This window comes from Rhea americana, unplaced genomic scaffold (genome assembly GCF_003343005.1).
Source record: "Rhea americana isolate MKP2758 unplaced genomic scaffold, rheAme1 scaffold_39, whole genome shotgun sequence".
NCBI classification, from domain to species: domain Eukaryota; kingdom Metazoa; phylum Chordata; class Aves; order Rheiformes; family Rheidae; genus Rhea; species Rhea americana.
The window spans coordinates 2,946,048-2,962,898 of record NW_028186523.1 but is presented as its reverse complement, the minus strand read 5'-3'; the positions used below and the strand labels follow the sequence as shown (position 1 = coordinate 2,962,898).

The window sequence follows — 16,851 nt, the reverse complement described above, 5'->3', positions numbered from 1 at the left end:
TCTCATTACCCTTACAACTACTATTGGACTTCTTGAATACTAACACGACAATGCAGTGAGGTAAATTCAGTGTCTATAGTTGAATAGCATGAATACTTCTAAAAATGTAAGATATGATAAATGAATCCACAATACCTAAACTCATCTTCAGAACTGTGATTGCATAGCTACTTTCTCATTTTTAAGGATCAAGTAAAACTCAAGCCAGAACTATAGAACAATACTTATACAAATAAGTAGAACTGTGACAAAAGCCTCACAGGTTAAGTCAGTTGTTTAAGACCACCATAGTTACCTACTCCTAATTCCACCACTAAGAACTTCATTATAGTATTAAAAACACACACACAATAAACTCCTTTATCAAAAAGAATGATAATAGCACCACTATAAGACAGTTAATCCTTCTCAATGTGTTCTAGAAGTACCTGAAAGATGAAGATAGAAATCCTGTATCTTTACCTCTCTAGATGTATTGTTATAATGTAGCCAAATCCTAAAGAGATTCCAGGATGTGAACTTGATACATAAAATTGACATTTTCCCCCTTAATCTATTCTGGTAATTCCCATTTATTCCAATAACACATTCACAATGACATTCCTGTTAAACAAAAAGATGGAAAGCAAAGATAGACAAGAAATCATGCAATTACAGAGAAGGAAGAAATGCAAAACCATGTAAATTTCATAAAATTCAGCCAACGGAAATAAAGAAAAAACACCCACAGGAGACATCTGAAAAGAGAAAGCTCAGCATGGACACCAAGAATTACTTGAATCATGTTCTGGTCATTTACCTCTTTGAAATCTGTTGCACCATCCAAACAGTTTTTCCATGTTTCTGCAAGACTGGATAACACATAGCAGTCACACATTAGTTAAAAAGTATTTTAAGACTTTACACCTCCTCGACGCATATTTCAAAACAAAAACTTTAATAGGGGAAAGAACAATCTAGTTATAGGCAAAATATAAACAAACCTGTTGAACATTCTGTCGGCATGATCAAATTTTCCATTCTGCAGACAGAGCATGTACTCTGGTGCTAGGAAGAAATATATAAAAAAACCCATCAGCTTGCATAAACCTTATGCACTCCTGGAGATAGCCATCTGTTCAGATAGCATGCAACAAGTATCTTACCAACTCTAACAAGATAAAACAAAACATAACCCGGAGATGAATAGTGGCTCCCATACATGAATTTAGGGTCAGGCATTTCCCCATAACGTGTCTAAAACAACAAAAAACAAAAACTAAAGTAAGAGCTCTTGCTTTCCTTCAATATTAAACACATGTACAGTCTTCTAAGACAGACACAGACTAGGACTAAATCTTTTTTGTTAGATAAAACACATCAGAGATACTAATAATCATGCACCTTAATCAGATCAGTAAACCAATAAAGCAAAACTGTTGTATTTTCCAGAATTATCAGTTCTATAAGCACACAAAGCTAGGGATGGGGGCAGGGAAGGATGGGAAAAAGGCGGACACAGTCGAAGTTTCAGAGTTTCTCCAACACACACACACCCCTCCCACACATATGACTGCAATGATTAACATCAGGGTAACGGGAAGAAAGACTTCCTTTTTTGTCTTTTCCCAAGTTTATGTAAAAACATATGCAACCCTTTTAACTCTCCACGACTGAACTCAATATAGAGATTCCTACCTGTCTTAAGCACCTATATATTATCAAAGTTATCATATTTAAAATAAAATGTGTATTACTGAAGTAAATATGAGGCAGCTAGCAAACTGAAGAAACAGTCACATCTTAGAAATCTTCATTTGCTATTATTAAAAAGGTAATATCTATCAGTCATGTCTACAACCTTAAGAACCTATGGTTTTAAAGTATTTAATCTTGTTTTGCCAATAAAATGCAGTTAGTCTGGCAATATTTTCTCTTCCAACGCTTCATTAAGAACTAGTGATGGTTTCCAAATGTGGAATGAAGTTATATTCTGCAAATGATTTTGGAATAATTAGCTTACTAGTTGCAGACATCAATTTTCTACAAAGAATTAAAAGCAAAGAAGTGAAGATCTAACTCTGCAATCATGTATTAGACCAATTATGAAAAGAAATCCTACCTATTCTGAGAACTGGAAAAAGTCTGTGAACCATTATCTGTATGTGGAAATTTCAAGTGGCTGCTCTGATCACCACATTTCCTCCCTTTGAAATGCTTTCCCTCAAATTCAGCATTTTTCTTAAATTAGTAGAAATCTTAAGTCTGTCCACTTACCTTATTTAATTCATAATTATCTTATTTAATTCATATACCTATTCTACTTTATGCATTTATATCCACTGGTCTTAAAGTTTTACACTTCAAAATATCTCCATTATAGCTCAATTTGAACATACACATGCAGTTACAATAGTTAAATGCTTTTAAGATTTGATTTTAAAAATAACAAAAAAAATTGTAGGACCATAAAAATAAAAGAAAATTAAGAGGGATGAAGCAGATTCAAATAAGATTTTAAGTTAGCACTGACAAAATCAGGATGAAAATAAGAGCCATAATTTTATAGGTAAGCTTCTTTCTGATAAGGTTTAGAGTTTGTTTTAGACATCTGCATAATTCCCAAAGGTTGCTCAACAGAGCTCCTTTTATTGCCAATATACATAAGGTCCACAATAAGCAATACAAAAAAATCCAACCCATACATACCAATAATCTATCCAGTCTTTCCTTATTCAGGGCACCAATCGGCTTACTAAGGTCACGGAATGTTTCAGGCTTTGTCAGATCTAAAAAACCAACCAAACAAAACACCCACACAGCACAGAAATCCCACACACCAAAGAAAAGTTAGACTATGCACTGCTTCTACTAGATAGAGTTTTTTCCCTAGTCATTAAAAAAAAAAAAAAAAAAATTATTCTAAATGGTTACTCATATCCTTCCTTCTTCACAGATATACTGTCAAACCTCTTGCTTCAGAGTAAGCAACAGCTGTCAAGTATACATACGGCAACTAACAGCTCCTACTCAGTATGAATCCTGCCAGCTAAGGCACTAGCATGTGGTATTGTCTTCTTTCTACTCATTTATTTTGTCATGTTACAATTAAGTCTCAAACAGCCATATTGGAGTGCTTGAGTAGGTGCTGATAAACACATTGAGATTCCCCTATTTTCATTCTCCTCCTTGTTGAGGGGCATATCACTGAAAGAACAAGCTTTCAACGCAAACTGCACAGAGACCCTTTATCAAGGGTCCTACTGGCACAAACCTTGCCATTTAGCCTCTTTGTTTCAACTTGCAATTTTAAAAATTGTAAAAGCTACCTCAGGCTAGAACACCTGAATTCTAGATTCACATTCATCTAGCTTGTTCCACAAAAAGCTGATTCTTTTTGATTTATTAAAATTTATTAGAACCTTTTGAATTTGAGCCACAGAAAATCTTTGAATGCCCCACACCACTGATTTTCAAAGTGTCTAAATAGATGTTAAATACTCTTAAGTATGTCACTTTTCAAACACACACAAGAAAGTGTGTTTGTGTCTGTGTGTGTATTTATATTCTACCCACTAAAATCCAGAGCAAGTCTAAGTGCTCAACATCCAGTTCACTAACTCCAAGTGCATGCTGATGTAGGGGCACGCAGTAAACCGACCTTTAACTCAATGTTTCAGGCTGCAGACGATGCATTAACATATCTTTTGTACACACGTACCTAGTACTGAACTGGAGTAGTCTGCTATGATCCAGGGAAATACAGGATACTGGGAGAGATCATTGCAGCTCCTATCAGCCAGATTATTGAGATGAAGGAGATACTGGTAGTTTGAAATATGCCCTCGCTGCCATTGTAACATATAACTTTCAGCTGTATGCTCTGTAACATGATTTTCTAAAATAAAACAAAACATTAAATGTTTTGGGGTCCCTCTCAAATTACAGTGCAACTAACAGTATGAGAGGCACTATAAAATAATTAAAAGCACAGCTGTTTAAAAGAAAAGGTTAAAATTAAGTGGTAGCTTTATGCTTAATGGCTGATATACTTTATACATTTTAGAAGACCTATTTTATACAGCACATTCAACAGTAAAATCACACAGAGGTGTTGAAACTGAACATGAAAGTAATAGATGGGAAAAAAACATTGAACTTTTATTAAAAAAAAAAAAATTGCAGACCACGAACCATGAACCTTTCTTGACAATCAGGCAAAACAACCTTTAAGATTTCAAAGTTCTAGAAGCAATTCTGCTAAGAGGCAAGAAAACAGTTAAGTGTATCTTCCTACCAGACAAGTAAGGATGCCCGCTGACAACTGCTTGTGAAAGAGAGTCATGCATAAATGTAAGTGAGGTGCAATTTCAGAACCACTAAAACAGACTAGGAGACAAAATCTGTCCATCACACAAGAAAGGAAGAATTGTGCACGAAGATTTTCTGTCTGAAGCATGATGCAAACAGTCAAGAAATTCAAAACTGCATTATTCTAAAATCTATAGTTACAATATGCAAATAAACTGGTGGAGGATAAACTGATGTGAGCATATTTTATGCTATTTCTCCATCTTAAGATGAAATTAAAGAAGTTTGTCTTCTTAATCTGTCATATTTATCATAATAAACCTGCAACCTATGAGTCATTTGTGTTGTTTTTCTTTAAGTCATTTAAAGCAATGATCCAGTAAGCCCCTTGCCAAATGCTTGAAACAGGAGAACTGAAGGAGTACAACCATGTCAAGGTGACAGGAGCCCCTCTAGCCTACCTCCTCATCAAATAATCACTGTGAAACTGCATTCTCAGTGCACAAAGTATTATACAGCATGCTTAATGCATGGGTGTTATGGACTGCTCTTTATCCTAGCTAAAGGACACCAGCTCTTTAAATTACCTTTCACCACTACTTAGAGGATCACACTTTCAAATGCCAGAAAATTGAAATTTCTATGAAGTTGCTTATAGATGGCCCCTGCAATTACTAAATAGAACAAAATGATTTAAGGTTAGAATATGGTGGGCTCAAGCTGGAAAAAAAAACATATGCCAAGCAAGCCTCTCCTCACCTCACTTCCTGAAACCCTACAAAAAAAAAAAAAAAAAAAAAAAAAAAACACTATACAGCACCTTTCAAGAATCTTCTGCTGAGGATACCACAGCCATCTTTAGAGAAAAAGTTTACCATTTAAAAATTTTTTAATCACTAACAAAAGAAATCCTTAAGAAATGATAAGGAGCTGTTCTGAAATGGGAAGCCAAAAGAAAAGACTACCTTAACTCTTCCATTCATCCCCTTTGACTTTTTATTTATATATATGTGTAGGTGTGTGTGTGCATGTGTGTGTGTGTGTGTGTGTGTGTGTGTGTGTGTGTGTGTGTATGTATATAAATAAAAACAGGAATGAGTGACCTCTGAGAAGTACAACTGGACTCAAATCTCCATAGGACTGGATGCTTTACTTCAGTTAGTGCATCTGGAAGCTTTGTCTTCGAAAGAGTACAAAAAGTTATTCAGAAATCTAAGCCTGAAATAGGATAATGGCATGCATGTATTTTAGCACAGTGAAAAATAATTCCAGAATCTACTTCATTTTTGAAAGAAAAATCTGAAAATTTAAAAAACATTCTCAGGGTAGGTGATCATTACTAAAACTTGGAATGTCCACTAAGGCTACAAAGGAAAGCAGGGAAAATGTCCACTGATATTTAGGCGAGTTCGATACAACAAAACTAGAGTTCTAATACAATAATCAGAAATTATAAAGTTTACCTAAACACTTTCAATATTGGCAGTAAACATGAGTTCCGATGTTTCACTTGTAGTTGCATTATAGAAAGTGAGGGGTAAAGGTAATACTTGTTTCTTCAGCGTACATACTAGCCTTTTAAAAAGGTTGTTCGTGGTCTGCAAGAGAAATGTATCACTTCCCAGGAACTGATGCATATGAGATTTAATAGAAACGAGAACTGAACTGTTTTGGGAAGGCACTTTTCAAACATCGATAAGGACTGAGGAAAGTGCAGACATTTGTGTGTGCTGAAAAGCCATTGAAACACAGGAATTCCCTCAATACGATTTTTACTTGTTAAGCTAGAGTTAGCTAGAATTAAAAAAAAAAATCCCCCCTGCCCCCTCAAAAAAAAGAACAAAAAAAAGCAAAAAACACAACCAAAACCCGAGCCAGTCTTTATATTCTTTCAGCAAAACACTATTTGGCTTAGTGAATCTTTTTTACATCTTGCTTTGAAGATGCAGACTATTCTTTTTAGAACAGTACATAAAGTTGCATAATCACAAGAATCAGTTTCACTTTAATGTTATCTCAGCTTTCACGCTCACGTCTTCAAACACAGAACATATGCAACTCTGGAGTGTTCAATTCTGAACTTTGCTTACTTCTACAAAACATTGCTATAATAGTGCTAACTTCAGCTGTTTATCCTCCTAATTCTTTCCACATATCAAGATAGCATAATAATAATAATACTGCAAACCTATATATGTTGCAATAAGGAAATAGAGCTCATCTCGATCTTGATAGTTGTAGAATTTCAGGTAGATGTCAGAACATAGATCATTTTCTGTGCAGAATACTTCAAGTCCCTTAGAAATTAAAGGCAAGGGAAATAAATTGAAAGCAATTACTAACAAGCTACAATATTCATATTTTTACAGAATGTTCCAGTTACTAGTATCTGGAACTTAAGACTCTAATAAATTGGCAACAGTTTTGCCCACATACAGTTTAACATTTTGCTTTTCATCTCCCCTATTCCCAACCATAAAGGCATTGAATTTACAGCCAACTGAGCAAATCTGTTTACTGCTGTCCATAGATTGGCTCCACCTGAATTGTTTAAGGACAGGTTACGTATTTCATGTCCTAAATGAATGGAGTGAAGCAAACAGTTAAAGGTCCATTTAGTTTAAGTGTGTTTTGAGAAAAAAAAAATACTTTTGTTCAAGACTGAAATTTCAGTATAAACACTGAAAGCACACAGCTCAAGGTTTCACTGCAGCACTGGCCTTATCCCTCAGTCACTTAAAGCAGGACTCATTGCTCCATGTTAGTGTCAGTCTAAACTAGTGATTAGGCTCCATCTATGAATCAACTCCAAGAGAAAGTGTACCATGAGGGGACATTTTATTCAATCTTAAAATAGATGTTTGAGAAGTGGGATGAACTGCCCCCAGAGTTACTCCCTTCTCCCTCCCTCTAGAATGACTGCTTACAAAAGAAGCTTTTCATCCTTGACATAGCTCACTCTTCTTGTTTCATCTTTTTGATAACACAGGGAACTAAAACACTTCAAAACAAGACTAGATCTTTGAGTGCTGTTCACCATTTAATCCACAGTTCTTAAAAGTAAGATAACTTTTACCTGAAGATACACACCATTTCAGCTGGTCAGTTTAAGCAAACACATATACAGCATGAAGTAACAAATAAATTGAGCTTACCAGAGGCATTAAGCCATGTCTTCTTTTATAGATGCGGCGCACATTTTGCAGTGTTATCTGCACTACAGGTTTCTGTAAGAAAAGATAAAGATATTCCAGAAGGAAGTATCAGACTATACATTCTTCTATATTAATTCTTTTCAGTCAACCGGGGGTTTTTATAGACTACCGACACCAGCAATATGATAGCAATAGCCACCCATGTTATCTTAGCAGTATTATAGTGATTTTAAGCAGTTACTTTTTAAAAGACGAAAGATGATTTGACTGTTGGTTCTTTCCCAAATAACAAAGCAGTTTACAAAAAAAATAATATTCACAAATAATGCATTACCACTTCAGTCTTCTACCAGAGACAACAATCATGCAAAATTAGGATATTAAAATAAGGAAGCCACAGGGCTGTTGGATAAACCATTCACCAATAGTGCCATCTTACGGCCAGAAATTGAATGGCAATTTTTCATGTTCAGCAGTGAATCAGATTTTACTAGTCCAGACATGTTTTTAAACATATTAGTGGTCTGCTGAGACTTTTGTTGCCACTTCTGGAACAAAGCTTCAAAGCAGTAATCAGTCTATGACATGCACTTACATTTCCTCTCAAGGAAGAAACCGTCACTTTAATCAAGAATTGGAAAGCCACTTTCTGCATGTAGCTAAAAATCTTCTGACATAAACTAAATATACATAAAGCTCTCACTAGGTAAGAATTGCACTGTGGAGTAAGATTTTGATTTTTATCTTGAATTAAATGTTTAAAAAAGTGATCTCTACTTAGCATTTTTTTTATTTTTATTTTGGATTAACAGACAATTAGCAAAGGACATTTTGTGCTTTGTGAGCAAAAGGTCAACTTCAAGTAATAAATGCAGAATATCTCAGTGTACTGAGCCACACTGAATGCAGCCGAGCTGTCTCAATTAAAGGAAAAGATTTGATCGTAATTGAAAGTTGAGTCTTTTAGAAGCTGTGCTCCATGTGCATTTAAAAGGAATAATGCAGAAAAAGAGAACTGTCCACTAGGAGAGCAGGGTGCACATATCTGCACAAGACTGTTTACTGGACACTTACAGGATATCCATTAAGAGGCTGGAAGTACAAGTTCGCATCAGTGACACACACATGCCCTGGATTGGTCACCAGCGGTGTCACCATTTCTGCCTTGCATTCCATATGCAGCGTTTCAGAAATGCTCTGAAATCTACAAGTGAAGAAAGGGAATAAGTTTACCTCTGGATCTAACTTAAGGAAAGCTACCCTTTGAAATCCCTTTGAAAGCTATTAGGTTAACTTACTACCTTGGGACACTGGATTGGGACCTTACTAAGGGAGACTATTTCAGATGTGAAGAGTTCAGATCTCTTAATAGACACTCCAGAAAGGAAAGTTATTATGTTCTCCACCATTCTCAGCACAGTAAATACAGAGGAAAGAGTCCCTTTTTGGCATATACTAACGCCTCGTTTACAACAAATTCATGGATAATCTTAACAGTTTGTTGAGACACAAAAAAAGGTATTAGGTTTATCTTCACAACACAGTTTCCCATTCTCTATTCTAAAATGGATGATAATTCTCTGAATTAGAGAGCTGATGGTGTCCGAAACATCCACTTACTAAACACCAAAACAATAGACTAATCCTACAAGTTGAAACTCATTTTCCAGTAGAACGTTACTAGGAAGATACCTGTTTTTATCAAACGAAGTTCTAGCCAAACGTGACTGCAGTATAGCAGTTATCTAATGGGAGATGGGAGGGGAGGAGAAGAAAAGAAAAGAGTTAGTACGGTCCGTGATCCGAACGCAAACATTTCATTGCTAACAGTGATAATCCAACAGAACTCATCAGGTACTTACCATGGCAGCTTGATCTCCCATCTTATCTAGACAAGAGGCCCTGTAGAGCTAAAAAATAGTAAGCTTTAAGTGAAATACCACAGACATCTTCCACACAGCTCAGAAGTCAATAGAAACTAGGGAGAATTTAGCACTTGGTGATAGACTTTCTTGACATTTTTGTTTGTATGTTCATTACTGCATTATTACTTTTTCTATATACTACCATTCTACATAAAAGCTTAAGACTGCTCTCAGAACCAGATGCTGTATGTTCAATTGCAGCATTTCAAAAAGAGACATTCCAAAAATTCACCTTGAGAATGGGAAGTTACTCAAAATGATTAAAGAAAGCTACCCTTAAACATTAGAAAAAAGTTGTGACAAAACATGAAGTGATACCAAATAACATGTACCTGATGTAGAGTTTGTACAACATCTCCCAGTTTCCCAGCAACATCCAGCTGGAATAAGTATTCAATTCTTCCCTAAAACAAAAAGGATGTTTACTACAAGAAAACTCAATTAAGCCAAAATTAGAACATTATAAAACCCAATCAAAGTACATTTCTCAGAGGTTGCCATAGTCCTGACACATATTGAAGATAGGCGTGAAATCTTAACTGCGTCAAAAATTTATCTTCCTTGAGGTAACACTCTTTGTGGACAATACTTGGTCAGTTATTTAATACAATGCAATGTAACAGCTTTACAGTGCTTAAATTAACATAGGCTAAATATTTGTAAAATGTACAATTAGTACATGCTCCATCTAGTAAGTGACATGATACATTTAGGCAGTTACTGCATACCTTTTAGGCAAAAGAATTCTAATCCATCAAATCTTGAAAGATTATGCTACACAAATTATCATTCTCTATGGCAACTGTTTTGAGCTAGAATGATCCAAAAATGTGGTCACAATCTTTTTAAAACAGTCATCTTTAACTCACTAACATACCTCCTCCACCCAGAACATAAGGCATATCCTTTATTGTCCTCCAAAAAGTTTTATGCTTTCTTAAGTGCTGTTTTACAGTACATATTTTGTGCATATTTTTATTTTAGTATATTAAAAGTATGTGTGCAAATCAATCAAAATTAACCCTTACATATAACTTGTTTTCAGTAAATCAAGTAAACTTGTTTTCAGTAAGTATCCTGGGGTGCATTAGGAAGTGTTGCCAGCAGGTGGAGGGAGGTGATCCTGCCCCTCTACTCAGCCCTGGGGAGGCCTCATCTTGAGTACCATGTCCAGTTCTGGGCTCCCCAGGACAAGAGAGACATGGAGCTACTGAAGAGAGTCCAGCAAAGGGCTACAAAGATGATCAGAGGGCTGGAGCACCTGCCCTATGAGGAACGGCTGCGAGAGCTGGGCCTCTTCAGCCTGGGGAAGAGAAGACTGAGGGGGGATCTCATCAATGTCTACAAGTACCTGAAGGGAGGGTGTCAAGGGGACGGGGACAAACTCTTTCCAGTTGCCCCGTGTGACAGGACAAGAGGCAATGGGCAGAAATTGAAGCACAGGAAGTTCCACCTGACCGTGAGAGGGAATTTCTTCCCTGTGAGAGTGACTGGAACAGGTTGCCCAGAGAGGTCGTGGAGTCTCCTTCTCTGGAGATATTGAAGGCCCACCTGGATGCAACCCTGTCTACCATGCTCTAGGTGACCCTGCTTGAGCAGGGAGGTTGGACTAGATGATCTCCAGAGATCCCTTCCAACCTTACCCATTCTGTAAAGGTGACAGGATCCCTTGACAACTCCCAAATATACCATAGAACTGTATCAACATATTTCTGTAGGGCTTTTTCCTTTGATTTTTTTTAGAACTGATCAGTAATACTATATCTACAGATCAGTGACTTGAAATAATAAGATTAATTTATCAAAGTATCCTCTCTTTCAACTTAAGAAAACATGGAAATCTGGATTATCTGCACAGAGCTGTATGTTATCTGAGCTAATATCCAAGAAAAAAAAAACATGCTTCAGAAAACAAGTAGGGCTGGGATAAAGGGAGACAAAAAAAAATCCAATACGGCTAATTTGGACGAAAGCTTTGCAACATTTCACTGAATGCACCCTTACCCTTCAATGGGAGAGGCATGGATCTGAGAAATCCTAGTGAGCAGTTTATAAGAATTGCTTGCAGTCAATATGAAAGCTTTTGTGAGCTGTTCTCCACCTAGCTCTCTAGCCACACGCAAAAACAATAGCTCACTATTTTTGTAACTTATCAGTATTATACATGTTCATGCACGTGTTAACAAGACGTGTTCACCTAAAACGTGAAGTGAATCTCAAGCCCTGAGTGAAGCTTCTGGAACCAGTAACGCTTCCAGTCAAAGGTATTTAGCAGCAACAAAAAATTGCAAGTTCTAATTACTGTTAGGAATGTTTTAAGTATGAATGAATGAATTCTGTCTTAGGACACTGGAGTAAAATGAAAAGCCTTCCAAATGGATCTTCTGCCCCCCTCTCCCCACTGCACAGACAGTATCACAATCATGCACATAGAGATGAAACAGAAAATACAAGGACTAGAGCAGAAAGCAGGTTCAGCACATGAAGAACCAATGGCATAAAGGAAAAGGACGATCAAAAATCCCAGTTCAGAGTCAACTCAAAACAGTTGAGAGACTAAAATCAGAGATCTAGTCTCTTTGCTGTTCCTAATGGTATTAAAAATTTATGTACTCCATCACTCTTAACATTTTTTATTTGTACAAATACATTGAGCAATGCAATTCTGTCTGTTGCAATTCTTGCCATGGACAAGAATCCTTGGGCAAAATGATGTTTATTAATAGCTTAAGAGCTCAAGTTCCTTGAAAAGGAAGTACACAGAAGTTTAGAATTCTGTTGCCTTTCCTTGATCTGGGTTATATTCTTCTGAGACATTTCAGTAACTCCACATTTTCACTTTGGATTCATTTCTTAATCTCTCTCTATTCCAGCTGAAAACCCTTCCTTCAAGGCCTTGAAATCCTCAAACTCAAATCAGAACAGACACTACACATACAGAAGCAAGCTCTGGTTTCTGCCATAAAAAGACTTCTCAGCCATTTCTTTGAACTGTGGAGCACTCAGCTGGGAAATATTAATTAGCAATATCTTTTCTGAGAGATAATGAAAACTGAGAAGTCCTCAGCCAGGATGCAGTTTCCACTGAACAGTGGTGGCCAGTTGACAGTTCTATCTGATTGCTGAGCCTACAAAGCTGCACACCAAGAAAAATAGCAAGCATCAAGTCAGCTGTATGGTCTCCAACAAATACATCACACACAAATTATGCATGAATTCAGATACTAGTTTTATCTAATGCACAAAGTGACTTAACTTCTTCATGTTTTATTGTCATGTTCCTCAAATGATACTTCGGGAACAAAAGCAGTTCCTTTCAAATCATTAGTTCCCTAAGAATAGTGAAAATTGTCTACTTACTCTTACTGTTTTATAGGGTCCAATAATGTTTCTTTCTTTAATGAGAAAAATCTGAAAGAATAAAAGAGCATTAAAGATTTAGGCCTTAAAATACGAAGTACTGATAAAGACTGCAAAGCTGCCCATATCATTTAAGCAAGTGAAAAAAAATGGGTTGTAATATCTTGTGTTAACTGACTAGCCTAGTGGAACTACAAAAAAGATCAATAATCTTTTATAACAGCTAACTACTAATTGCAAAAAAAAGCACAAGTGTCCAATTTAGTTCAGAGGCTTACCTATTTAAATAGTTTATTTCTTTCATTCTAATCATATGCTCTTCAAGGAATTGCAAGATTAAGACAATAAGTCTAATTGCATTTAATAGAACATTCCTCTGTCTCTTCTTTTGCAGCTTAGGCTTTTACGGTTCTGCCTTGAAATACAGTTAATTCACAATGTAAATTACTTTGTAAGCCTTTTCAATGAACTCTTATTCTTTTTCCATTATCAAAGATTTTGCTTCCAGTTTCAAATCAGCCGCTAACATCATACTTCCTCTCTCATTCAATAGCACATTTTTGAACAGCTTTGTTTCTATAGTGCTGTTCTCAGGTTTGAAAGGCTCTTCCCCAGAAAGCATATGAAACTACTCTCCTTCTTCAGAAGGTTCTCTTCTCACCCACCCACTGAAAGGGTTAACCCCTAGCACATTGGTTTGTAGAAATCCTCTAATTATCTGACTTTTCACAGTTCTTTCAGCTGGCAGAAATGGGTCATGTTTTTGCTCTGTCTAGAGGAAAGGCTCAGACTCACTAACTCAGCCTTGAGTGTGGTTTTGAACTATACAAAGTATACTACACTGCACTACCAGCTTTCTTCTACTCCATGGCCCAGGCTTTGCTGCACCCAACACATGGCTCCACCAGGCCCAGCACTACAGTTTGCATACTACCACGCCACATCCAAAGGCATCGTGGCAGCAATGTCATATGCTCAATCAAGAACAAATACTAACCTTTTAAGAACAGATACTATAGAGTCTCTCAGGCAACATGCAGCCATCTAGCACCTACAGTCCTTCCCACATCACACGGGCTGACACTACAGCTGACCTTTGCCACATGACAGGTTGCCAGAAGAAATCAAGTAGTATGCTTAGAAGCTAACTAAATCAGGATGCCTTTAACTGCTACATTAAATAATAATGGCAATCAGTGCATTTGATCTGATATAGACTTTTACAGACCTGAACCAGACCGTAGGAAAATCAGTATTGGACTAAGACACATCCCTAATTTGTACTCAGGTCTACATAGGTAAACATTTTTCCATTGGCTGCCTCCAAACCCCAAATTTACATGGAAACACTCAAGTATACGTAAGTATGCTCTTGCATATGTAAGCAGAGCAAAAGGCTTTAGCCTATAGTATTCATACTCTTTTTTGAAGGAATCGCCCCCTATTCTACAGTGAAAAAAAAATTTGAAAATAAGCTAAACTATTTTTATTTCCTCTATTTCATAGGGTTTCATGTAAAGCAAAGCTTTTTATCCAGCTATGCATTAACAACATTTTTTTGAGCCTGAAGATAATGCAAAAGTTTGAGATGTTCTAACTACTCACTAAACGCAGTTTCCTACAAGACAAATTCTACACAGGAAAAAAAATTGTAATTAGATTGTGATTTATCAAAAGTAGAGCTAATGTGTACTACACATTCAGAGGTTTTTATCTTTTTTTTTAAAAAAAAAAAGTGTGGGGTGTGTGTGTGTGTGTGTATGTCTGTGTAAAAAAACCCTAATGTCTTATATTATCAAGATATTCCAGAATTTTTCCACAGCAATATAAGAATGGCTGGCAAGCAAAACCAAAACTTGTTCGTTTCACAAGTTAGCTCTCTTTTCCTCCAAGATGTTTTATACTCGTTCTACCTTTCAGAACACATACTGATGATTAATGGTGACATTAAAAAACAGGGTAATTAAATAAAAGGCAACACTTCCAAAAATTTTTTTGATCACCTTCAAGTTTGCAGAGCACATAATCAGAAACATCTTAAACAAAAGTATTCCTTAATACGCAACAAAAACTGTCAATGCAAGGAACTGTAAACAATACTCTTCACAGACATAGTTTCAAAAATTTTCAAGAAATTAAATATATTGATTACTTTAACAAAATCCACAAACATTTCTGAAGTAGAAAAAATTAAGTGTTTGAATTCATTTTTGACTGCAGCATTATTCAACTGAGCAAGGCTATCAGTTTATTATTGTTAAAGGTAATGGATTTTACAAAGATGTTAGCATATTTAAAGGGATATTTCCCACCTCATTTCTGTTCTTTCCTGAAATGAAGACATGAACATTTTGTTGAAGCTTTTATAGCTTTCAAATGCCTATCAGCTTCAAATTTACAAAGCTTAAAGCATATTCTGTTGGTTAACATTAGGTACAAACATATTCAAGTTAATCACAGCTCATAACTGAAACCTGAATGCATGTTTCAAAGCAGCTACTGAAAATTATCTGGTGCACATCCAGAGTCCAATGTTTTCATAAAGCTGAACTCAAAGGATTAAGATGGCTTTGCTGTTATCACTACATGCTGCAGAAAGGAGAAAACTACAGAAAACTGTAGCAAGACCAAAACAATTAAGAGAGATGAGTAATAACATATTTGTTTAAGTAAACAGTCAAGTCTCCTTTTCCTCAGTTCTAAAATTGCCCCAGGCTCCTTCACAAACTGCACAGTACAAAATATTCATCTTATCAAAGTAATCCACTAACGAAGTCATAAGTAATTTGGTATTTCCAGCATCAATAGCTTCACATTAATGCTAGGTTTGTGACAATAACTAATTTTGTTTCCAGTTAGAAAAACAAAAACAGAACACTCCAACTTGAGGAAAAATGCCATCACAGAACACAACTTCTCATTTATACATCAAGGAACTGTTACATGTAGTTCTTACCTGATTACACACAACAGAAATCCCTCCAGATACATCCCTAAAATGAAAATAAGATATCTGAAGACATGTGGATTTGGGCTTTAAAAAGAGTTAAAAGCAAATATACGGTAACTCAAATTTACGTACCATGTGAAAGGGTTATTTGCTTCATTGTCTTCTGGGGCTTTTATACTAATACAGTCTCTCAGGGGTATCTACAGCAAGTTACAAAAAGCTTTATTAAATTTATTTATTATTATATTAAAAAGCTATTTTAAAAAAAGCTTTTTAAAAGTAATCTGAAGTTACTAAAAAGTTGTAAGATTGCACTGTTTACCTTGATAATGGGTTGGATTTTTTCATCAGGTTCAAAAATAATCGATTTTGAGCAGATCTTTAGAGAACCTCTGATTTTTCTGAAAGGAACAAAAAGTAGTTGCACATGTTTTAAAAATAGATGAGACTAGAATGACTCCAGTAAATGAATGTATTTAAGAGCTTTGTACCTTTCATCTCTGCAACCTTTATTTACAATATGATTAGCTGTGTGATGTTCAAAGTAATATTCTTCCAGGTTAAGAAGAAGCAGTGAAAACCTACAAAACAATAAATAATTTCAAGAAGAAAACATCATAGAATAGGTAGTGTATAGCATCATATATTTGGAAGTCTTCAGTTATTCGGTCCTCTCCTTAATACGAATTCATTTAAAACTGGCTTTCTAAAAGAACGTACCCATGTGGAAATGTGTGTACACATGAAGACAGATGATCCCCCAGTATACGTAAGGTTACGTAACCAGTGTTTCATACATCTCAGGTGAGAACCATCCTAATATACCCAGCTTCCCCCCCCCCCCATTTTATATTAGTTTAACAGGATCAGCTTAGCCCAGTCAAGATGCACAGTGACACAAAAAGCACAGCAGGAACTAACAGCTTGAAATGAACAAGATTAGATCTTTCTGAAACAAAACCAGGCTATATTGGTTTAAAGTGGTAACAGAAAACATAACAGCTGAGCCACTCTGGCTCTAAGGAGGCATTACCTTCCTCCCCAGCCACACTTCTGCACTGCCTTTGTGCCAGTGATGGCACTTGTTCAAACCCACAACAAGCTTATTTACAAACTATTCTAACAGAAAGCAAACCTCAAAGAAAGAGTTTTGAAAAAGTTCCTACAGTAG

At 36.0% G+C, this 16,851-nt stretch overlaps 1 protein-coding gene across 1 annotated transcript in view; it reads right to left on the bottom strand.

The window, feature by feature from the left end:
- The window catches only part of NSMAF (neutral sphingomyelinase activation associated factor), a gene marked incomplete at its 5' end in the record, with an annotated part of 29,524 nt that extends 13,258 nt beyond the window's left edge, over positions 1–16,266 (bottom strand). The window contains 16 exons of the mRNA XM_085313563.1: positions 800–851; positions 984–1,047; positions 1,146–1,236; positions 2,689–2,768; positions 3,701–3,877; positions 6,479–6,587; positions 7,446–7,517; positions 8,520–8,649; positions 9,138–9,190; positions 9,308–9,355; positions 9,703–9,774; positions 12,731–12,781; positions 15,687–15,723; positions 15,813–15,880; positions 16,003–16,081; positions 16,172–16,266. Coding sequence (XP_085169689.1) covers positions 800–851; positions 984–1,047; positions 1,146–1,236; positions 2,689–2,768; positions 3,701–3,877; positions 6,479–6,587; positions 7,446–7,517; positions 8,520–8,649; positions 9,138–9,190; positions 9,308–9,355; positions 9,703–9,774; positions 12,731–12,781; positions 15,687–15,723; positions 15,813–15,880; positions 16,003–16,081; positions 16,172–16,266 — 1,278 coding nt within the window. The remainder of the gene's footprint in view (positions 1–799; positions 852–983; positions 1,048–1,145; positions 1,237–2,688; positions 2,769–3,700; positions 3,878–6,478; positions 6,588–7,445; positions 7,518–8,519; positions 8,650–9,137; positions 9,191–9,307; positions 9,356–9,702; positions 9,775–12,730; positions 12,782–15,686; positions 15,724–15,812; positions 15,881–16,002; positions 16,082–16,171) is intronic.
- Between the last annotated feature and the right edge of the window lie 585 nt (positions 16,267–16,851).